The sequence below is a fragment of the Sparus aurata genome, chromosome 23 (genome assembly GCF_900880675.1).
Source record: "Sparus aurata chromosome 23, fSpaAur1.1, whole genome shotgun sequence".
Lineage (NCBI taxonomy): Eukaryota > Metazoa > Chordata > Actinopteri > Spariformes > Sparidae > Sparus > Sparus aurata.
The window spans coordinates 13,060,010-13,084,618 of record NC_044209.1 but is presented as its reverse complement, the minus strand read 5'-3'; the positions used below and the strand labels follow the sequence as shown (position 1 = coordinate 13,084,618).

The 24,609-nt window shown below is 41.0% G+C and overlaps 1 protein-coding gene and 4 gene segments (V, D, J or C); all 5 read right to left on the bottom strand.

Moving 5' to 3' along the window:
* The window catches only part of LOC115575203 (immunoglobulin alpha-2 heavy chain), a 225,356-nt gene extending 221,011 nt beyond the window's left edge, over positions 1 to 4,345 (bottom strand). Inside the window, exons 1-2 of the mRNA XM_030407075.1 lie at positions 4,297 to 4,345; positions 3,912 to 4,212 (exon numbers count right to left, since the gene is read on the bottom strand). Coding sequence (XP_030262935.1) covers positions 3,912 to 4,212; positions 4,297 to 4,345 — 350 coding nt within the window. The remainder of the gene's footprint in view (positions 1 to 3,911; positions 4,213 to 4,296) is intronic.
* A 2,778-nt stretch (positions 4,346 to 7,123) lies between these two features.
* LOC115576111 (immunoglobulin heavy variable 3-30-like) lies at positions 7,124 to 7,574 on the bottom strand (the record flags this gene model as incomplete). The annotated part of the segment is given in 2 exon segments: positions 7,124 to 7,425; positions 7,526 to 7,574. Coding segments are annotated over 2 exon segments (351 nt in total), but the record flags the coding sequence as incomplete, so codon positions are not given.
* A 1,919-nt stretch (positions 7,575 to 9,493) lies between these two features.
* On the bottom strand, positions 9,494 to 10,377 carry LOC115575202 (Ig heavy chain V region 6.96-like). The segment is given in 3 exon segments: positions 9,494 to 9,502; positions 9,944 to 10,239; positions 10,329 to 10,377. Coding segments are annotated over 3 exon segments (354 nt in total).
* Positions 10,378 to 11,195: 818 nt separating this feature from the next.
* LOC115575201 (immunoglobulin heavy variable 1-69-2-like) lies at positions 11,196 to 11,638 on the bottom strand. The segment is given in 2 exon segments: positions 11,196 to 11,500; positions 11,596 to 11,638. Coding segments are annotated over 2 exon segments (348 nt in total).
* Positions 11,639 to 14,390: 2,752 nt separating this feature from the next.
* LOC115575200 (Ig heavy chain V region 914-like) lies at positions 14,391 to 14,952 on the bottom strand. The segment is given in 2 exon segments: positions 14,391 to 14,779; positions 14,876 to 14,952. Coding segments are annotated over 2 exon segments (432 nt in total).
* Between the last annotated feature and the right edge of the window lie 9,657 nt (positions 14,953 to 24,609).

Genomic DNA, 24,609 nt, shown 5'->3' with positions numbered 1-24,609 from the left:
CAACAGAAACTATTGCATGTTTAGTTGTTTTTGTGCAATTGTTTGACAAACACATCATTTAAGTTTGTTGCCCCTAAATATAAAGCACTGTGCATCATGTCAAGAATACAAGCTGGTCAATTTTACAATACCACTAAATTGAATATTTGTATTTATAATTTACAAGAAGAAATGATGACAAATAATATTCCTTGTGTTGTAATATCGTTTTTCTGATGACGTTTTGTTTAGAGAAAGAGCTTTTTAAAATGCAGTTTGGAGCTGAAATAATGTTGTCAGTATTTAAGTTACATATTGTATGTCAGAAAAACAATGTCTCCATTCAGTATAATCATTTTGGAATATGTTCAGACACCAGCTCATGTTTCTTTTATTTTGTTTAATATGTCTCTTCCTTTTCACAGTAACAGTGAACTGGTGTTGAAATCATTAGTGGTCTGAGGGCTCCTCCTCTGGTGGCTTCATGTTACAAGTGTTCAGGCACTGAGGGGTTTTTGTTCAGGTCTACTGGTGGTTTGTGTTATTGTGGCTCTCTGGCACAGTAATACACAGCAGTGTCTTCAGACTGCACATTCTGTCCATTTAGAGTCACTGTGTTGCTGGAAGAGTCTGAGCTGATACTGAACTTATTCTTTTGTGAATCTTTGTAGTATGTTGTTGATCCAGTAGCTGCACTCCCGATCCACTCCAGTCCTTTCCCTGCAGGCTGTCTGATCCAAGCTGTGTAGTAGCTGCTAACAGAATAAGAGACCTGACAGGTGATGGTCAGACGTTGACCTGGCTGCACAGTCACAGAGGCTGGCTGTGTCAACTGCTCACACTTCACACCTGTTAAAAAAGGAAAATGTTTTGTAACAAATGATCAAGTTAAACTGCAAAAGAAGAACTGTTGACTTTGACAAATCCAGAGAGACTCACATCCAGCTGCCAACAGCAGCAGCAGAGCTACAGAAACATGGTTGATGTTGAAAGTGACGTGCTGTGAACTCCACTGACAGCCTGATGGGAAGTTTTTATAGCTGAGTAACAAGGAAGCTCACTGAGTTTGCATAGAATCAAACATATGAAGCATCAATGTTGGTCTGACTGGAGCCAATAGAAGAGTCTGTTGACTGTTATTATATCTGCAGAGTGAAAATGTCCCTGTTATTTCTGTATTTACGGAAATAATAATAACAATATTGATGATGATGATGATGATGATGATGATAATAATAATAATAATAATAATAATAATAATAATAATAATAATAATAATAATAATAATAATAATCAACTCTAACCTTTAAAAACTGAGTTTACAAATTGCTTTGACAATCAAACTCAGACAGACAGTATTACTGAATAAGCACTTAACAGTCAATTCAAACACAAGGAAGTCAGTCTAAGGTGAGTTAAAACAAGAAGCCACACAAAATATGAAAACACAGAATATCTTAAAGAGTTTTGGCAATATCACTGAAAAGGGAGGGAGAAGAAAGAAAAGAGATGTTAAATGAATGAAATTAAATAAAAACAGAAATTAAGAAAGTTAATGTAAAAACAGAAATAAAAGAATCAAACAGTGAATGACAATTAGATGCTATAATTTCTGAGGAATTAAGAACAGATGAAAAGATTAAGAGCAGTAAAAGGAACAAGGGACAATAAATACATAATATCAAGAAAATGAAAGCAGGAAAGGACGGTAGAAAGAAAGCAAAACGATATTACAAGGTAGGAATTAAAAACAGAAGTTGTCTAAGAGCAGGAAAAGGAATAAAAGATGGAGAGGTGAAAATTGTGTTAAAAAAGGATGACTTCAAATAAAAGCAAGTCTGTGTTTACAACAATTTAATCTTAAAATGTTATGTTTATTCTAGTATACTTGTAACCAACAACTGGGATCATTAATTAATTAATGTTCTCATAATGATGGATAATGGAAAATATTTTTAACTAAAACACTTTAAATATGATGTGAGCTGCTTTCCAGAGTTAATGTATTTACTGTCAGCACCTCCTACATCACATTCATGATTAACTTCAAACATATGACTGCTATATTTATATTACAAAATGTATTACATTCATTCCTTTGCTCACTTACAGTACTTACTCACGATATTTGCTGCAAACAGAAAAATAGTGGCAGCAGCCAGCATCATGTGAATATGAAAACTTTAGTCAGATGCTGGTTTGCATAAGGAGGCAAACCGTCCTCCGCTGCGCGTCGGACGGTTCTTAGGCCTCCACGTCGTCCATTAACTTCTGTTTATGGACACCTCGTCGGGCATTATCCCGCTTATACCATGGTCACTTGCCAAAGAAAAGAAATTCGGACCATTAATTTACATTTTCATGCGTTTTACAATCAAAATATAAAGTTTTTCACAAGCCATAACTTCGTTTCCCTGGTAACGCCTGAGGGTTTGACTAATACCTGGAACAATCATTACTCTCCCGTAAGGTTCTTATGCAACGGAGACGTTGTTCACTCCTCCAGTAAATAGGACGGACCATAGATACGACTTGGCAACGGGAGATATTCTAGTCCGCTCAGCGACGAGCCAGCAAGCTAACGCTATGCTAGCAAGATTCAAAGTCAATAACATTGAGCACGGATGACAAACAGTAAATATAATTTGACAGTATGCTAGCTAACAAGACTAGCTAGCTAATCAGTCATGTCATTGTCCCCAAATCAATAGCAAGATTTTCACGAACAAATGACCGGCCGTGTGTAACGTTACTGTGGCCGCAGCCTGAAGCAGAGAGCTGAACAGCGAATGTGAGATTATTCCTCCCTCTCGATTATCCGCGTATCAGTAAATTTAGAGGGGAAGTGAACTTTCTGCAGCTTGTGTGTTACAGTCGCCACCCTGTGGTGTTCAGAGGATAAGACACTGAAGGACTGACGGACTGCACTCAGTGCTGGAAATATAAAATTCAGATTTGATATGCCACGTAGCGCATTAATTTTACAGCGGTAAACAGTCAATTTGACTGGAACTACTTAGTAGGTGTCCATATATCAGGGGTCAATGGACACCCTGCAGCCAATCAGAATCGAGTATTCCCCCAGACCATGGTATAAAAGATTATTAATGGTTTCAGTGTTTGTAGATGCTTGAAGACACACAGAGAAATTTGGAGTCTGGAGAGGAAAACAACTTCTTCGGAACTCAAACTTGAGACAAGAAAACAAAAAAAAAAAAAACAATATCTAAGTGTTGAGCGTTTTTTATATGTTTCTTTTCTTTTTTTAGTCAGTTATAACAATACTCTTAATATTAATCAATGTTACAGTCCTAGTGTTGTGGGCATGTTTGTGTTGTGTTTTTGTGTTGTGTTTTCACTCAGGTGTCGACCTCGTTCTCTCCCTCCTCCTCGTGTGTGGAGGTCAGCACCCGATCCTACTTGCCACTTAGGCCGGGTGGTATAAAGTGCTGCTTGAGCCAGTGGGCTGAGCTACAGACTGCATAGTTTATTTTGGAGTTCTATCTTTGTTGATTAGTGTTATTTGTTTTACTAAATAGACAATTTTCTCACGTAAATACTACCTCCTGTTTCTTTTCCCTCCTTTACGCCTGGTTTTGTTTCTATTATGATACTCCCTCAGCCTAAAAGGACATAACACTCAGCAACAGTTTTCAAGACTTTGTCATGTTTTATTAGAAATATGTATGAATTGTAAGTTATAGTATATCAAACAATATGTAAAGACATAAATATAAAGCATAACATATATAATTGATTATGTAATAAAAAAAGGGAAGAATAAAACACTTTTGGGCTCTGCTAGGCTGAGAGATGAGTTCTGTAGTGCACAATAATAAACTGCAGAGACTTCTTGTTTTAGATGCTTCACCTCTAAGGATGAACATTTGGAAGTTTTTGTACAGCTGCTCAACAACTCCAGTCACTGTGGCTGTCGAGCACAATAATAAACAGCAGAATCTTCAGTCTTCAGACTGTTCATCTGCAGATACACCTGCTGTCTGCTGTTGTCTCTGGAGATGGTAAACCGGCCTTTGACTGACTCAGAGTAGTAAGTGCTGCCACCATTGCTGACAGTAGCAACCCACTCCAGTCCTTTTCCAGGAGCCTGTCTTATCCAGTGCATCCAGTAGCTGCTGAATGTGAATCCAGAGGCTGTACAGGTCAATCTGTGAGATTCTCCAGGCCTTTTAACCACTGGTTCAGATTCTGTCAGAGTTTGACCATCAACCCCTGTTGAGACAAAGAAAATGTGTGTCATTGGCTTGGGAGCACAAATAGAAGTAATCTAAAATTAAGACCTTTGTATACATTCACCTGCCCAGCAGACAGTTAACAGCAGCAGTCCTGTCCTATAGTCCATCATGTTAAACTGTGTGTCCACTGTTCTCTGTCATCCTCTCTGCAGTCAGATAAGTAGAGGAGGAAGACATCTGAGTTTTGCATTGACTCCTCATATACGAGTGTTTTTGTGTTTTGTTTGGAAGGTGGGACCTTGTCTATTGTGTTGTCGAGTAATATTTTACTCTAATTGATCAAATTTTTTACTCTGTTTTAACTTTATTTAGTATGGTCTTTTTAGGCCATGAATCAACCAACATAACATGAAGCATTCTTTATATTATAGAGGATCATGATTTACAGGTTTTCCTTTAGAGACCATGTACAAGATTTTACAATTAAAAGTGTTTTAATCAGATAAAGGTATTTATTCTCTACTGCTATTTATTTTTGACTTTCTCAATTTATAACAGAAATGATTTCTCAACAAACTAAACCAACAAACCCCTCTTTCTTATATAAATGCTTGAAGTTTTAATCTGGACTGAGTTTTGCTGATTATCTGACTGGAATCTGTCCAACACAAACAAAAAGGTCAATGTTGTTCATGTTTATGAATGAATTGACAAACAATGATAGAAATGGGTGATACTGTAATATCTGATATAAAACAATACAACTGACATAAAACTTGATTCAGTAAAAGATACTACTGCATTTACTCTCTTTTTTCATCATGAAATTAGTTTATCTGTACTTAATAAGATCACAAAGATAGAGATAAATCGAATTGTATGTGCTTTTAAGTCTTAAGATCTAAATTACAGGTTAGACAAGCAATAAGATATTGTGATACGAACTGTGAAATGGGGCAGAAAAGTCTCAATCAAAAAAACTTGAATGCTCCTTAAACAGAACTTTTACTCTTTTGTTTTTGGGTTTGTTGGGAGATCTTGGATGGCCAAACAAGATTCTTTTCTGTGACAAATTTGCAATTGAATTGAATTTTTACATTTCAGTTTAGATAAAATAAGAATTCAATATTCAGTCAGAACTCTGAACTTTTATGACTGTCAGTCACAAAATGTGATACTGAGACAACTGAATGTTTCCAGTGGTGGTAAATAGAGGAACTAGTTTTTGTATGACTCTCCTGTTATTGTCTCTCACTGTGGCTCTTCTGGCACAGTAATACACAGCAGTGTCTTCAGACTGCACATTCTGTCCATTTAGAGTCACTGTTTTACTGGAAGAGTCTAAGTCGATACTGAATTTGTTCTTGAGTGAATCTTTATAGTGTGTGTCTCCAGTGCTCCATCCAACACCTCCAATTCCAATCCACTCCAGTCCTTTCCCTGCAGGCTGTCTGATCCAAGCTGTGAAGTAGCTGCTAACAGAATGAGAGACCTGACAGGTGATGGTCAGACACTGACCTGGCTGCACAGTCACAGAGGCTGGCTGTGTCAACTGTTCACACTTCACACCTGTTAAAAAAATAAAAATAAAAAATGTTTTGTCACAAATGATCAAGTTAAACTGCAAAAGAAGAACTGTTGACGTTGACAAATCCAGAGAGACTCACATCCAGCTGCCAACAGCAGCAGCAGAGCTACAGAAAACATGGTTGATGTTGCAACTGACGTCCTGTGAACTCCACTGACAGCCTGATGGGAAGTTTTTATAGCTGAGTAACAAGGAAGCTCACTGAGTTTGCATAGAATCAAACATATGAAGCATCAATGTTGGTCTGACTGGAGCCAATAGAAGAGTCTGTTGACTGTTATTATATCTGCAGAGTGAAAACATGCCTGGAAATCACCTCTGCTTTACACATGATATTTCACTTCATTACACACTCAACTGTAACATTTTGAAAATGTCCCTGTTTTTACAGAAATGAAACAACTGTAAATGATTATCACAACTATTCTTACTGTGAATATTACATGAACCATAGATAATGGAAAACATATTCTTTAAAATCAGCATTACAATATTAATGATGATGTGTCATGGAAACAAAAGGAGAAACCACCAAGAATGTTGCTTTCTATAAGCCATGTTTACAGTGTGTTCAGCATGTTTTCAAATCATTAAAACACTTTAAATATGATGTGAGCTGTTTTCCTGAGAGAATGTATTTACTGTCAGCACCTCCTACATCACATTTAAGATTAACTTCAAATGTAAGAACAGCTTGTTGTTATTGCAGCATTTGATCACTTAGTGTTCTTCCTGTATTTGCAGCAAAGTGACAGCAGACAGCATCATGTAAACAGTATGAAAACTTCTGTCTGATGCTGCTGGTTGGCATGAAAGAGTTTTAATCATTTCAGTGTCAGCAGATGTTTGAAGACATACAGAGAAACTTGGAGCCTCGAGAGGAAAACAGCTGCTCAGGAACTGAAACCTGTGAGACAAAATGCAAAAACTACATCTGAGTGTTGAGAGTCAGTCAGTTAATATTAATGAGAACAGAGTCTCCTTTAAGTAACAGAGGAGACACAAACTTGTTACTGACTGCCCTCTAGTGATTTATGAAGGACTCTATGACATTATTGTTCTCCTTTATATTACTACGTATTTAGATTCCACACAATTTAGAGACATTATTGCCTATAAAATGTAGAAATGTTCATTTCAGTGACCACATTATTGTGCTGTTTTTGGGCCTTTTATCAACAAGTAACCTTTATTGTTTTGTTTCATTTAATGCTTACTATCAATATTTCTCAGGAACAGATTTAAAAATATAATATAATCATGAATTATCTAAAATACTTCATGCTTTTCTAGCCCAGTAAATATGAGTTCTGTAGGTTTTTGTACAGCTGCTCAACAACTCCAGTCACTGTGGCTGTCGAGCACAATAATAAACAGCAGAATCTTCAGTCTTCAGACTGTTCATCTGCAGATACACCTGCTGTCTGCTGTTGTCTCTGGAGATGGTAAACCGGCCTTTGACTGACTCAGAATAGTACTGGGTGCCACCACTTCCACTGTAAATCCAGGCAACCCACTCCAGTCCTTTTCCAGGAGCCTGTCTGATCCAGTGCATCCCATAGCTGCTGAACGTGAATCCAGAGGCTGTACAGGTCAATCTGTGAGATTCTCCAGGCCTTTTAACCACTGGTTCAGATACTGTCAGAGTCTGACCATCAACACCTGTTAAACCAAAGAATAAATCAATGAATAATTAGAACATATAAATGTAAGGTATTGTTGGCACAAGTTATTCAACATTAAGATCAGTGTAGATGTTCACCTGCCCAGCAGACAGTTAACAGCAGCAGTCCTGTCCTATAGTCCATCATGTTAAACTGTGTGTCCACTGTTCTCTGTCATCCTCTCTGCAGTCAGATAAGTAGAGGAGGAAGACATCTGAGTTTTGCATCGACTCCTCCTCACAGGGAGGAAACTTTTCCCTGATTCATTTTAATAACACGCCAAAATACGAACTTTAGTTCAGGAATCTGTCACATTTCCAAACAGCATTCATTCAAACCAATTCACATATAATTTGTATCAGCATCATTTTTTCTCATTTCTTCCTGTAGACAGCATATGTGCTGAATAATAATCTGCAGTATTCTTACGATGGTTATCACCAATAACACTTCGTATTTTTGAAGTTTGTTGAATTGTCATTTTATCATGTTAAACCATCCACCAATCACCTGAATGTGTTTTTGGGGATTTATAACATCAAGAGTTTGTACTTATGTAGAAATCTAGTGTTATTTAATGTTTTGACAAGTGAAGAAACTCTGTTACTGTGAGTTATGTAACATAAAGAGAATAAATATTTAGTCATGAGTTTACAGTGAACTCTATGTGAATCTAATGTGGATATGAAGTGCTGTTGCAGGTGGAGATAAAACCCAGATGTCATGAAGATCACATGGCCCACTCTTCTTTGCAGAATTGTTTTCGTTCAGCCACATTGAAGGGTTTTCGAGCATGAACGGCCTGTTTGAGGTCATGCCACAGTACCTCAAATTTGCATTTAAATATTGAATACCAAGTCATTACAAATTACTTTCAACAGTTTCCGATAATTTAGTAATGTAACATCATAAAGATAATAAGAATGACACCATATGGTATCTGTAAGGTGTATTAAATCAAGGGACTTTTTAACAAGATCATGGTGAGAATGTCATGAAGATCACATGCTTGTTGTCTGTGGAGGTTTTTGTGCAGCTGCTCCACTGTCTTCAGTCACTGTGTCTCTACGAGCACAGAAGTAAACAGCAGAATCTTCTGCTGTCAGGCTCCTGATCTCGAGGTACTGAGTGCTGCTGGACACGTCTTCAGTCATGAGGAAACCACTTTGAAAGGAGCTGGCATAGATAGCAGAGTTTGAACCTGTGTACATCCTCCCAATCCACTCCAGAGCTTTCCCTGGCTTCTGTCGTATCCAGTGAATATTGTAGCTTGTCATGCTATAACCAGATATGACACATGACATCTTCACTGTCTCTCCAGGTGTTTTCACCTCAGAGGGAGACTGGTCCAGTTTGATCTCACTCCAAATTCCTGGAAGCAAAGAGAATGTGATCGTTATCCAACAAACTTGTAAATCACAGGTTTGACATTTACTAAAGAAGTAAAGCAGAATGAATTTTCTCACCATGAATACTAACTACAAATAATAAACTCCAGATGATTGTATTTTCCATTCTGTGATAAACACTGTAGTTCAGAGTTCTCTGATCTCAGTGTTTCAAATATATCTCAGTCTGTCACAGGTTTCTGTCACAAGTTACTGATGGTGTGTTTATAAGAGGAGAGTTTGCATAGACCTCCTCTACAGGTTTAAAGAGGGAACATGTGACACACACACATTTTCATAAGCAGAGTAACAGCGGACACTGTAGGATAAAAGTTTGGCAACTAATTTCTGAACTGATGGTGTCATGAAAAAAAAATATTTTTTTCTAAATTACAATTTTTCTGAAGATATAAAACTTTAGAGATTTACTGACTAGGCGGTTTTTCAATGTTTCAATGCTATAGGCCGTACATGTGCCAACACACTGCTCGAAGAATGTGATAACATCCGTGTAAGACCCTCTCCAAATGTGGCCGAGTGATCAGACCTCTAATGTGTCATCAGGAGTGTTCACAGCTGTATCTGTACTACTGTACTGAGCGGGGACGTTATCTCTCAGAGCTCCATTCAATATGTGTCCAAAACAACAACAGTTTAATTAATTCATATGCTTTTTCATTACTGATTCTGTTGAGAGGCACACAGAGTATGAAAAAGGAAAGACAACATTCTGTCTTGACTCTGTGTTGTCCTTGTTGGAATCTTGCTGCCAAATGGATTGAAAACCTGTACTCCAAAAACAGCTTTATACAGTTAATGTAGTCTTTTGAATTATTATTATCATAGTCTAGATTCTCCAAGGCTCATCTGTGAGTGTCTATACCTCCAGACACACAGGGTCTGCTTATACTGTATAAGTATTAAAACGTTATTTTATGATCAGAAGTTTCTCCAATGGACTTTTACATCTCCTCTAAACATTACCTCCAAGGAAAAACACACAAACGAGACTTTTTGTTACTTAAAGTCTCTATTTGAATTCTCTGTGACGCTGTGGAGCTCATTTGGAAGAGGAAGTAGTTTTTGTATGACTCTCCTGTTATTGTCTCTCACTGTGTCTCTTCTGGCACAGTAATACACTGCTGTGTCCTCAGTCTTCAGACTGTTCATCTGTAGGTAAAGTTTACTGCTGGAGTCATCTTCGGAGATGGTGAATCTACCCTTGACTGACTGGGAGTGATAGGTAGGGTAACCGAGTGTGCCTATATAGGCAATCCACTCCAGTCCTTTTCCAGGAGCCTGTCTGACCCAGTTCATAGGATAGTCACTGAATGTGAATCCAGAGGCTGTACAGGTCAATCTGTGAGATTCTCCAGGCCTTTTAACCACTGGTTCAGATTCTGTCAGAGTCTGACCATCAACACCTGATAACACAAAGAGGAAAATAGTCACTGGCCGTAAGTCGGCAATTTTTTGAAGACATATCTACATCAACACCTGTATAGATGTTCACCTGCCCAGCAGACAGTTAACAGCAGCAGTCCTGTCCTATAGTCCATCATGTTAAACTGTGTGTCCACTGTTCTCTGTCATCTTCTCTGCAGTCAGATAAGTAGAGGAGGAAGACATCTGAGTTTTGCATTGACTCCTCCTCACAGGGAGGAAACAGCTGGACTGGAGATATTTAACAAAACTTGTGAATTAATGTCAGAGAGTGTAACACATTATACTTTCTATAAAATGTCAGTATGAACAACACAATCACATTTATTCTATTGAAATCTTATTCTTAGTTCAGACATCTGACACAAACATACAGGTTTTATTCAAGCTAATTAGATAATAATTAATCTTGTTATCAGTGCTTTGTTTCTTATCAGCCAACAGTTGGCAGCACATTAGAAGATTTACAACAATAAAAGTAATCACAGTTTAATTCTGATCAGCAGTATCACTTTTATGAATATTGCTTCATTGTCACCTTATACCATCACACATTTAACAGGTGTTTTAAATAGATTTTTGATTGTGTTTTAGCCAAGACATGCTGACAAAATCTTTTTCAACCTGTTTTTCTCTTTTCAAACTACATTTAAATATTTTATAGTTGAAACACTGACACATGGTGAGTGATGTAACATGATGCACATGCATAATTTGTTCATTTGATGTTCAATTGAGAGTCCAAATTAGAAAATGAAAACATTATTCTTTATTTTATTACTTGTGTTCAGCAGACAGACCAGATGAAATGTGTTTCATTGTTAATTGGCCTCATTCAAAGGGACATTATTTGTTTTCAAAGTCCTGACATGCTTCAGTGCTTCTCATACAGAGATCAGGGTAGTTCAGTTTTTGTACAGCTCTGTAGTCTGCTGTGTCACTGTGGCTCTTGTGCACAATAATAAACTGCAGAGTCTTCTTGTTTTAGACTCTTCACCTCTAAGGACACAACATTTCTGGATGTGTCTTTGGTGATGGTAAACTGGCCTTGGACACTTTGGGCAAATATTGTGCCAGTTCCACTATCAATGCGTCCGATCCATTCCAGTCCTCTCCCTGGTTTCTGATGAATCCAGTGCAGCCAAGCCAGAGCAAGTCCTTCCACTTTACAGGACAGAGTGACTGGTTGTCCAGCTCTGCTGACCACTGGCTCTGAGGAGGTGAGGGACTGACCCTGAGCAGCTGAAAGAGAATGAGTTTAGATGACGAGGAGCCAGCAGACAACCAGAGCTCTTGTTCTCCTCCTCTGCTGACACACTGACACTGACTTCACTCACCTGAAATGAGAGCCAAGAAGAAGAAACTCAGTACAACTGTCATGGTGGAAACTTGGCTGAGTCTGCAACTGCAAAGGCTTTCATGGAGGATATTTACTGTGCAGGCAGAGTGGGCGGAGACTGTTCATCAGTGTGTGAATTTGCATTTGGTCAGTCAGAGATTTTTGAGAAACTGTTTTGAAACATAAATGTTCAGTCAGGGTTTGAGTATCATTCAGAATCTGACTTTAGACACCACATAATACAAACATAATTGTCAATCCATTTATTTTATTTATACCTGGCCATGATTTAAACAGATTGCTTGCTTTCATCGCCTGTTATGGGTATGTTAGGCTGATCATTACAGGAAGATATTTCAGTTATTTGTTCTAATGTTTATAGTTGATGGTTAATAACATATTCATCAATAGTTATCATGATTTTATTGAAAACAAACAAAAGAAAAAATACAACTGAAATTATTTTTTTAAGATCTTCCAGCCCAGTAAAGATGAGTTCTGTAGGATTTTGAACAGCTGCTCAACCAACTCCAGTCACTGTGGCTGTCGAGGACAATAATAAACAGCAGAATCTTCAGTCTTCAGACTGTTCATCTGCAGATACACCGGCTGTCTGCTGTTGTCTCTGGAGATGGTAAACCGGCCTTTGACTGACTCAGAGTAGTAAGTGCTACCAGTATGAGTGGCAACCCATTCCAGTCCTTTTCCAGGAGCCTGTCTGACCCAGCTCATAGTGTAGCTGCTGAATGTGAATCCAGAGGCTGTACAGGTCAATCTGTGAGATTCTCCAGGCCTTTTAACCACTGGTTCAGATTCTGTCAGAGTCTGACCATCAACACCTGTTGAGATAAAAAACATGTGTGTCATTGGCTTGTCAGCACAAATAAAAGTTATCTAAAATTAAGATCAGTGGAGATGTTCACCTGCCCAGCAGACAGTTAACAGCAGCAGTCCTGTCCTATAGTCCATCATGTTAAACTGTGTGTCCACTGTTCTCTGTCATCCTCTCTGCAGTCAGATAAGTAGAGGAGGAAGACATCTGAGTTTTGCATTGACTCCTCCTCACAGGGAGGGAACAGTTCCCACATTTCTATAAATTAAACTTCACATTAAGAGACATTTGTAGACATTTATTCAAATAAGATCAAGTGTAATTTGTCTCAGCATCATGGTTTCTCAATACTCCCCACAAACATATTGGATAGATGAGGTCAATGATCTGCTGTTCAGTACCTCTCAGTAATCAGAGAATATCTATGAGCATTTTTGAAAATGCTTTATTGTCACATGTTATCCACCAATGATTTGAATCAACTTTTTGATCAACAACTTTCATTGTTTGTACTTGAACACAAGGACGTGGGCATTTCAAAAGGAATTAATGCTTTGCCAATTGAAGTGACTATTGTTGTGAGTGATGTAACGTCATGAAGACAATAAATATTTACTCATGAGTTCATAGTAAATTATAGAAACAATGTGCATATATCAAAGTGCTTTTGCATGTGTTGAGAAAACCCAGATGTCATGAAGATCACATGTTTGTTGTCTGTGGAGGTTTTGCAGCTGCTCCACTGTCTTCAGTCACTGTGTCTCTATGAGCACAGAAGTAAACAGCAGAATCTTCTGCTGTCAGGCTCCTGATCTCGAGGTACTGAGTGCTGCTGGACACGTCTTCAGTCATGAGGAAACCACTTTGAAAGGAGCTGGCATAGATAGCAGAGTTTGAGCCTGTGTTCATCCACCCAATCCACTCCAGAGCTTTCCCTGGCTTCTGTCGTATCCAGTGAATATAGTAATTCGTCATGTCAAACCCAGATATGATACATGACATCTTCACTGTCTCTCCAGGTCTTTTCACCTCAGAGGGAGACTGGTCCAGTTTGATGACAAAATTTTGAAGTAAAGCAGAATGAATTTTCTTACCATGAATACTAACTACAAATAATAAACTCCAGATGATTGTATTTTCCATTCTGTGATAAACACTGTAGTTCAGAGCTCTCTGATCTCAGTGTTTCAAATATATCTCAGTCTGTCACAGGTTTCTGTCACAAGTTACTGATGGTGTGTTTATAAGAGGAGAGTTTGCATAGACCTCCTCTACAGGTTTAAAGAGGGAAGATGCAACACACACTTAAAACTGAAAACTGAGATTTGAGTGTCAGAGTTGCATGTCTAATGAATGATTGTTGTATGTGTTGTGTTTTTTCTTTTCTAACTTAATTGAACTGGGAGCTGTAAACTGAATTGCCCGTATGGGATGAATAAAGTTTTCTGAACTGAACTGAACACACACATTTCCATACGTTGAGTACAACAGACACTGTAGAAAAAAGTCCTGACAACTAATTTCTGGACTGATGGTGTCATGAAAAAAAAATCATTGTTCTAAAAGACAATCTTTCACTCAAGACATACAACGTTAGGGTTTGTTTTCTCTAGCTTGGCCAAATTCCAACAAGGATAATTGCAACCTATTTGTGTATTTATGAACAAATACAGCAACTGTTAAAGTTGTAGTTTAATTATGAATCATTTTCCCATCTTTTAGAGGCAATGAATTACATGGAAATAAATTAACTAAACGTGTCACATCCATCTTGAATTCGGGGAAATTCAAGTTTATCTTTGTCTCTTCTACACTGAGAGCTTAGATCAACTATTCAAATTCTCAACTCTTCTTCTGTCTACCAGAAACAAAAAAAAAATACCTTAATGATTCAGTGAATTACATAAAGATTCATTTCTTTTCAACTCATCAGACAGCACTGTCTATATTAATGTTTGCATTTATGACATGTGTGGTTGAGTCACATGGTCTCTGGGTATTTGTGCAGGTCTGTTGGTGGTTTGTATCACTGTGGGCTGACGTACACAGTAATAAACAGCTGTGTCCTCAGGCTGCAGATTCTGTCCTGTTAGAGTCACTGTTCTAGCAGAAGTGTCTCTGCTGTAGCTGAACTTGTTCTTCAGAGCATCATTTTGATAAAAGCTGCCACCACTTCCACCCCACTGATGAGAAATCCAGTCCATTGGTTTTCCTTCACACTGTCTGATCCAACCTGTTGCATAGCTGTTGTCAGTCAAAGAATAACCAGAGACCTGACAGGTGATGGTCAAAGACTGTCCAGGCTGCACAACCTTTGAGTCTGGCTGGATGAGATCAATACTGTTCACACCTGTGGAAACACAAATCAACATTATCTCCATCATCCATCTGACTATTCAGTGTTTCTAATGTGTTTATTAGTGTGAATCCACTGAAAGCTCCTCACAGGATCCAGCAGCCAGCAGCAGCAGCAGAGCTACAGAGAACATGGTTGATGTTGAAGCTGAACTGATGTGAGCTCTTCTGTCCTCTCACTGACACAAACTTCACGTCCTTATGAGGCGAAACACACAAGGAGGCTAATTTACATACTGAAAACAGTAAATCAGCTGACTAAAGTATATTTAAATGAATCAAAATAAAAACTTAATGTTCAGGCTTTTCTCTTCTTCTCACTCAAAGAGAGGATGAAACTTAAATCACTGACAAACACACTTTGGATTTTTATGAATGCAACATGTTTTGTAGTTTGTAGACTCCATGAAATTGGCTGAAGACTCCCTATTAACTGATTAAAGCAGCTTTTTTAAATAATATATCAATGAATGAAAAAAAACTAACTTTCAGCGTCTTACATCAGACATCAATGGAACTGATTTCATTACTTGACTTTATTATGTATGAAAAATATGTAAAAGTGTGATTTGTTTTTCAACTGTGGACTTAGTTATAAGAAACACCTTGAATTGTGCAGCTTGGACACATCCTCAGTGATGAACCCAGGGTCTTGGATCATCAGACACCCTCGCCTGGGCGACCCAGCCGGGGTTGATCAGTCCCCGACTTGTGTCCAAGCGGCGCACTACACCATGTATCGCCCCTCTTGATCCACAGCCACCTTGAGGCTTTCTCTGCTACCTCACTGATGTTTTTGGTGGCTTTCCTCTCCTGTAACCCTTTGATGCCAAGGAGCCTGAGTGTCTGGTGCAGGCTCTGCCCTGGAAATCCCCTGCAGCCAACCTTGATTGGCTCACAGTGGGCCCTTCAACCATTCAGCCTGCAGGCCTCTACCAGCTCAAGATTCTTTGCCTTCTTCCGCTCGTAAGCCACCTCAATCCGGTCTTCCCAGGGGACTGTTAGTTCCACCAGCACCACTTGCTTTGAACTCTCAGATGTTAAGACCATATCTGGCCAGAGTGTTGTGCTTGTGATGTGCTCTGGGAACTTCAACCTTCTCCCAAGGTCCACCTTCAGCTGCCAGTCATGTGCTGATGATAACAGCCCAGTTGGGACCTTTCACTGTGACTGTGGTTTCTCTTGATGAATGCGATGTTAGGCCTTCCTGGGGGCTGGTATCTACTCTGCTGGTTTCCAGCGCAGATGACATCAGCTTTGCCTTCAACACCTGGTCATGGCACTATCTGTACCTCCTCCCAGGGCTTTTGAGCAGCAGCTTAAAAGCCGTTTCACACCAAGTGCGAATTTCCGTGTGGATTGTTCGCACGGAAATGTATAAAAAACGATTTCATGGGTTATAATGGGAGCTTGCACACCAGGGCGGAACTTTCAATGCGACAAAAAAAAATCCGGAACCACTTTGTCGTCTGCGGAATGCCGTCTGCGAAACTGCATGCTTGACCAATTAAATCGTTTGCTTTGTAGACGGGAAGTGACATCATACAAAGCAAACGATTTATCTGATCAAATGAGCTAAAGTTTAATCATTCTGGCGTCCCAGCTAGAGCTTAGATCTGCCCCGACCCGAGCCCGTCCACGTTGTGTCCGAGCCTGGCCCGACACATTAAATGAAGCGACGCCTGCGAGCTAGTTCAGGCAGTCAACTCGAGCTTCACTGCCATATACACACGTGATATGCTTCTCTCCACAGACCATCCCACAAACGCACCCTCTCTATTGAGCGGGTTATTTAAACGCATGAATTTCGCTTCTCTCCCTCTGGCTCGTCAATGCTGCTGTTGCTCTGCACAAGCATCACCGCCCGCTCTTTCAGCGCTTCTCAAAATCATAGACACTGCTATAATTGCTCATGCGATTGCTATCTTACCTCCTGGCTCTGCTGATCGCTATGTCTCTCACTATCTCCGACTTGGGGAGTGAGTCTCCGTCCTCGGAGGAAGAAGTCGGGGTCATCCCCGAAACCCAGGCTCAGTCTGCTGAGGTTCACTCCGGGAATGAATCGGATGCCTCGTCTGCGCCGCAGCTCTCGCACCACCCGCAAACGACTCGCCGGATGGCCGGTGCACCGCATCCTGGAGGCGTTATACGCCCGCAACATCCCAGTTCCATCTGGCCTCAACCACGAAGAACTCTTCAACTACCTTCAAGTTCAAGAAAACCCCGCCGGTACCCAAGAGTTAAACTCAGGCGCCGCTCATCCTCCTTCCAAAGGCAAAGCTGTGGCAAAGAGGCGCTCTGCTCCTCAACCAGACGCTCCAAGACCCGCGGTCAATATTCCCATTAAAAGACCTAAGCAGTCACAACCCGGCACCTCTAACGAAGCAGCCATCCTGTCATCTCTTCTCGAAGTGAAATCAGCACTCAATGTTATGAATTCCAGAATACATTCCCTGGAAATCGCGAACTCCTCTGCTCCTAACATTAACAACACGGGCCCATCAGCTTCAACTTCTGACACGGCTCTCGCTGCCCCGCTCCCTGCTGACGTCACACCCCAAAGGAGTCTGGGAACTGCAGTTCCAGCTCCAACCATGGGCTCTCGGTTCCTGCCCCCTGCAGCCGCAATTCCTGATTCCCTCAGGAATCAAATTCTAACAGGTAATTATTATTAATCTTTATCTGAGGATCTATAGGCATACGTTTAATTAAAAGAATATCATTTATTTGCAAACTCTGTTCTATTAATGATTTAATATCAGGAAGTCCTATAGAAATGTATACATTTAAATATATATATGTATATATGTATATATATATACATATATATCTGCTCTCATTTAACAGGCCAGGACGTAAATCTGGTGAAGATTCTGTTATGCGGTTCTGAATCTGCCGACAAAAGATTTGTGGACTGCGGGGATTTTTCCGTAGTTCTCAAAGATAGCGATCCAAGACTGTCAAAAACTCTAACTATGGCAGAATTCAATGTTGCCTTTGGTGTCTTCAGAGACACCATATGCGAGAAATATCCACAACGCAGGGAAGAACTTGACACCTATTTGGCTATAATCTCAGACCTTGGTCTCTCATACGGTGGTTCTCTCTTTTATGAATACCACAAATCCTTCTCTGCCAAAGCTGCCATGTACATTCAGAAATTCAATCAGAGACTGGATTGGTCCGTAGTCGACCTGCCCCTAATCAGCAGACATTTTACTGGGCATAAAACTCTAGCCTGCTCTATCTGTGGTTCCTTCTCCCACACAACCTCCCTCTGTCCAAGAACCACTTTTCAAGATCTGTCTACCCTGAAGCCTCAGCCAAAAAATCCTGTGTTAAATCAGGTAAATCATCCTCCAAAGCGACAGGTATTTTTTCCTTCAGGATTCAAGACTCCTACCTGCATTAATTTCAATGAGAATGTTTGTACTTATCCTAATTGTAAATTTATGCATGTGTGTAGCTGGTGTGGAGACAGCCACCCACGCTCTGTGTGTCCCCGGAGGCTTCGTCCTGCAAAATCGGGGAAATAAACGAGAAGCATCCTTCGACTCCAGTGAATGTTCCAGCTCTCTCCAAAGCTCTTTCAAATCACCCTAACAGATGCTTTGTCAATTATCTCATTACTGGGCTAGTCCAAGGATTCCTAGCAGGTCTATGCTGGCTCCCAAAAGCAACCCATGTCTTTAAGAACCTGCAGTCCGCTCTCAAGGAGCCAGAAATGGTAGATGAGCTCCTAGCAAAAGAGGTGAAAAAGGGCTACATGATAGGTCCATTGTCAAATTCCCCCTTTTCCATCTTCAGAGTAAGCCCAATAGGTGTCGCTACCAGGAAATATTCAAACAAAAAACATCTCATCATTGATCTCTCAGCTCCTCATAATTCTTTCATTCCGAGTATAAATAGCTTAATCCCTCAAGAGCCCTTTTCCTTGTTCTACGCCTCTGTAGATAATGCTGTGCAGATGATTAAGTCAGCAGGGGTTGGTGCATGGCTGGGGAAAGCAGACATCGTAGATGCCTTCAAAGTCATGCCACTACATCCCTCGCAATGGCATCTTTTCGGTGTAAAATGGCGTTCCAAGTTGTACTTCTCGGTTAAATTGACATTTGGTTGCCGCAGTAGCCCTCGCATTTTTGACACCCTGTCAGAAGCATTATGCTGGATCCTCTACAACATCTGCAAACTCCCTTTCGTCTTGCATCTTCTGGACGATTTCTTGGTAGTTGACTTTCCCTCATCCCCGCCAGCTCGCAGCATCTCCATAGTCAAAAACCTTTTCCATGAGTTAGGTGTACCTCTTTCAGAAGAGAAAACAATAGGCCCTAGCATGCGCTTAGAATTTCTCGGCATCACGCTTGATAGCATGCTAATGCAAGAATCTCTGCCACAAGACAAGTTGACTCGCATCAGAGAAGCTATCAAATCCTGGTCTAACGCTGCTTTTCTCTCTAAAAGAGATCTTTTATCTCTATTAGGGCATCTTAACTTTGCTATGCGTATCATTCCACAAGGTCCTTCTTTTGTATCACGCTTGCTAGAATTGGCTAATTCCGTTCAAAATCTAAATGACATCGTAGTTTTAGACGAAGGCTGTCGCTCAGATCTGCGGTTCTGGGGCTTGTTATGTGATGAATGGAACGGCATTTCCTTCTTTTACAATGACTTCGTGGAGTCTTCAGATTCCCTCCAGTTTTTCACAGATGCGGCCCCTTCAGTTGGTTTTGGGGGGTTTTACAACAACGAATGGTTCGCAGACGTCTGGCCACCTGAGATGCAGTCCCTTCGTAACGAATCCAAATCCACTGCTCTTCATGAGCTTTACCCTATCGTCGTCGCTTGTTCGCTATGGAGCAGTAGATGGACCAGGAAACAAATCATGGTGTTTTGTGACAACGCTGCTACAGTACAAATAATCAACAAGGGGCGCTCTAAAATACCAATAATTAACAGTCTCATGCGACGCTTAACTTGGACATGCGTTCTAAACAACTTCATTCTGCGAGCTACCTTCATTCCTGGTCATGAAAATTGTGTAGCTGATGCTCTCTCCCGCTTTAAATTTCAGGAGTTCAAAACTATGTGTCCCCAGGCCAAGCCCTCCAGCACGCCTTGCCCACCATTCAGTCAGATGACTCTAGATTAAGTACGTCCAAGCCTCTGCAGGATCTCCTTTCCTCTGCCTCCAAATACATGAGACTTGGTTTAGCAAAAAGTACTATTAAAGCATATGATTCAGCTTGGTATTTCTTCTCTTCCTTCTGTGCCAACCTCATCCTTAGTCCTATACCAGTAGACATCTCAGTAGTTTGTGCATTTATTGTATTTTCATTCGAGTCCCGCAATCTTCAAATGCAAAGTATAAAAGCCATGCTAGCCGGGATTCAGTTCCACTTAAGATGCCATAATCCAGCATCCCAGAGCCTTCTCGGGAATCCTTCCATCCAGCTGCTCCTCAACGGCCTCAAAAAGGCACGTCCTCCAGGCAATGATAAAAGACTGCCTCTCACCATTTCACTGGTGCATAAGTTGGTGTCTAGATTAAGACAAGGGTGTTTTTCACCTTACATTGATGTTCTATTGGAAGCGGTTCTGCTAATGGCTTTCTTTGGGTTTCTCAGGTGTGGTGAATATACGACCAGATCTCTCTCCTTTAATCCTCAGCACGATCTCACTCTGTCTGATTTAACCTTCGAAGATCACATGTACTCTATATTTCTGAAACACTCAAAGTCTGACAGATCTCGCCAAGGCGTCCAAATTATCATTGCTAAGACTAACACTTCTTTTTGTCCCTTCTCCTCCATGATGAAATTCCTGCAACATCGCTCTCCGACCCCTCGGTCGGCACCGCTGTTCATCACTGATGGTTGCAAACCCATGACGAGATCTTGGTTCTCCTCAAAGCTGCGCGACCTCTTCCTGAGCTGTGGTCTTTCCCCAGAACACTATTCTCCTCACTCCCTGAGAATCGGCGCAGCTACAACTGCAGCTCTCCTTCTGCCTACATCGACGCTAAAATCCCTGGGCCGCTGGTCATCCTCAGCCTTCCAACGCTACATCAGGCTCCACAAGAAGGAGATCTTGTCTGCACAAAAGCTCATGAGCTCCAGTACCCTCTAAATGCATCAATAAAAATTTGGTAGCTACCTCGCTGTTTAATTCTATTATCGCATATCAGGTGGTTTGCTGGGTTAGTATTCATTCAGCTTAGCATGTCTTGCAATGCGCTTACAGGAGGATTGCTGCTCACTAGATAGTATATTCCCTTCATGACCGAGGTGCTCATGGGGAATGGCCACACGGCGGCGGTGCCAGGCCCACACATAGTAGCTTCACCAGATAGTATATTCCCCTTGTAGCCGAGGTGCTCATGGGGAATGGCCACACGGCGGCGGTGCCAGGCCCACACATAGTAGCTTCACCAGATAGTATATTCCCCTTGTAGCCGAGGTGCTCGTGGGGAATGGCCACACGGCGGCGGTGCCAGGCCCACACATAGTAGCTTCACCAGATAGTATATTCCCCTCGCAGCCGAGGTGCTCGTGGGGAATGGCCACACGGCGGCGGTGCCAGGCCCACACATAGTAGATCCTCACGTCAGAAGCGTCGGGCTCCTAATCCGTGGAGTTTTGGGGGAAATACCTTTCATCATCACTCCCCAATATCTCATGTAAACATATCCGCGGGGAGCGGTGAGGTCAGAGCCTAGACGCCAAAACAAATCTAACAATGTTCTGCTTCTAATAAACATTTCAAACGTGAGTTGTCTGACTGAAATGAAGCGACGCCTGCGAGCTAGTTCAGGCAGTCAACTCGAGCTTCACTGCCATATACACACGTGATATGCTTCTCTCCACAGACCATCCCACAAACGCACCCTCTCTATTGAGCGGGTTATTTAAACGCATGAATTTCGCTTCTCTCCCTCTGGCTCGTCAATGCTGCTGTTGCTCTGCACAAGCATCACCGCCCGCTCTTTCAGCCCACCACCACCCCAGCATCCACCTGCAGGCTCTGTCTTGGGGGAAATACCTTTCATCATCACTCCCCAATATCTCATGTAAACATATCCGCGGGGAGCGGTGAGGTCAGAGCCTAGACGCCAAAACAAATCTAACAATGTTCTGCTTCTAATAAACATTTCAAACGTGAGTTGTCTGACTGAACTGTAATTATGAGCCCGAGCCCGATTTAAACCTGACATTTTTTTAATACGTGGGCTGTTATAATTGACATTCTCAACTACAATTCCGTGTTGTTTGAACCACAGAAATCTGTTTTGAATTATCTTAATGAATAATGCAACAAGTGCCGCACTTCATGCACTCGACAAAGCCGACACATGGTGTCACTGCCCACAACTTGTTTAAAATGGTTCCATACCTCCGACTTTCCTCCAAACTTGCTCAAAGTCAATTCTCCTGTTTTTATTTTTTTCTTTACATCTTCAAGCTCCATGTTGCACTTAAGCTACACAATCAGTGATGCCAGTAACACGTTACTCTGATCTGACCACTTTTTGGCAGTAATGACTAATCTATTGCGTTAATATTTCCAAACCAGTACTCAGATTAAAGTTACTTGTTCAAGTCACTGTGCGTTACTATTATTTTTGTAATTTTCCTCAGTAAAAATATATGTTTTTGCTTTCTTCTTACATCTCGGGGAGTGATGTCACATGTGCGACAATCACGTTTTCAGCATGAGGAAAACTCACGTGTACACCACGCAGCGACACAAACGTAAACAACAATGGAGGGAGGAGAGAGATGTGCTTTTTCTAGCTGGAAATACAGATATTTGTGTTATTAAAAAAACAACAACACACAAATGCTTGATCAAGGGCCCAGCCAATTTCTAGAGGAAGAGCTTGAGCACTTCTGTCAGATAATGAACTGCAACTTTTTTTCATTTGGTGCGCGAACATTTCGCACCGGACTCAGCGTGCATGCTTTACATGCGGAACATTGCTGCACGGATATTCCGCAAATCTGTGCCGCATTTTCGCATCGCACCGGTGTGAAACGGCTTCAAGATGTGCTCCAGAGATCCTCTTGCAGGGCACAGAGGACATGCTGGTGTTTGTGCCAGCCCCCAGCAATGCAAGTTTGATGGACATGGGAGGACATCATACACTGACTGAATCGGCAACTTGAGTCTGGCTGGTTCTGACTTACAAAACTCTGACCAGGTGATCTTCCTAGTCGATGCATGGTCCCAGTTGGTCCAAGCTCCTTGCTGTTGCATGGCCATTGTGCAATAATGTATCACACTTTATGAACTCCAATTATTAAAATGTTTGCTGTCAAATTGAATTAAGAACCTTTCACTTACAGACGGTTTCTCTCTTTACTGTTACAGTGAACTGGTGCTGAAATCATTAGTGGTCTGAGGGCTCCTCCTCTGGTGGCTTCTTGTTACAAGTGTTCAGGCACTGAGGGGTTTTTGTTCAGGTCTACTGATGGTTTGTGTTATTGTGGCTCTCTGGCACAGCATGAATATTGCTACTGAACCCTGAATATGTGCAGGTCAGTCTGTGGGATTCTCCAGGTCTTTTAACTGCTGGTTCAGACTCGGTCAGTGTTTGACCCTCAGTACCTACAGACAGTTAAACAGCTCATTAGTTACTGTAATGCAGCCATGTTGTCTTTGTAGCAGGAGGTTTGTCAGAAACACAATCATTGTTCTTACCTGCCCAGTTAATAGACAGGATGAGAAAAACAACCAAATAATCAGGTGTGATCATTGTAAAAGCCAGTTGTCTCTGTCCAGTCTACAGTGTGTCTGTCAGTGATTCAGTCTCTGTCCTTCACTCTGCAACACATATGTAGAGATGAAGAGATCAGAGTTTTGCATCGACTCCTCCTCCTCACAGAGAAACACACCACAACTCACACACCTCTGGACAAAACAACAATGACATCATCATATCATGTTATACATTTTAAGTGTTTTATTGTAATGTTTTTAATAATGAAGACGTTATTTAACAGTGATCTTTATTCACACACCAGTAAGATGTCTTTATTTGTTGGTCCATCCATATACTGGATATATCATGTAAATGTTCAAATATATTCTCATCGCCTGCTGTGAAACATTAATAATAGGAAAGTTATAAACCATCATTGTTGTAGAAAAACACATGTTAGATGTAACACTGAGAAACAGGAAGTCACAAACCACAACATCAGCTGTTGTTTTCATATGATGCATGTATGTATGTGTGAGTGTTAAGAGTCACTGTCATACTCTCCTTAGTTAGTGTCATCTGACTTCGTATGTTCTGCTGCCACCTGTAGGTCTTTGGAAACAAATGTTCTGTGGAGTTTTTGTAAAGCTTCTCTGCTTCCTTTAACCAGTGTGTGTGTTTGGCACAGTAATACACAGCAGAGTCCTCTGGCTTTAAGTTGGACAGTCTCAGATACACCATGCTGTTACTGTTATCTCTTGTGACTTCTATTCGTCCTTCCACACTGTTCTCATAATCTGTTCTACTTGCATCACTGTAGACACGTCCGATCCATTCCAGGTCGTCTGATCCAGTGCATACTGCAGCAGCTGAATGTGAAGCCAGATCCCCTGCAGGACAGACTGAGAGTCTCCCCAGGCTTTTTCACAACTGAACTGGAAGGAATGGACTCCATACTCTGACCTGTACCACCTGATACGATGAAAGAAGAGAGGAGCCACAGAAGAAAGTGAGACAGTCATCTGGGAAGTTTTCTGCTATCACTGACTGACCATCAGTCCATGTTGTGTGATAAAAGATAAAACAGCAAGAAGCAGGAGAACTCACAGGGCAGAGAGAGAGCAACC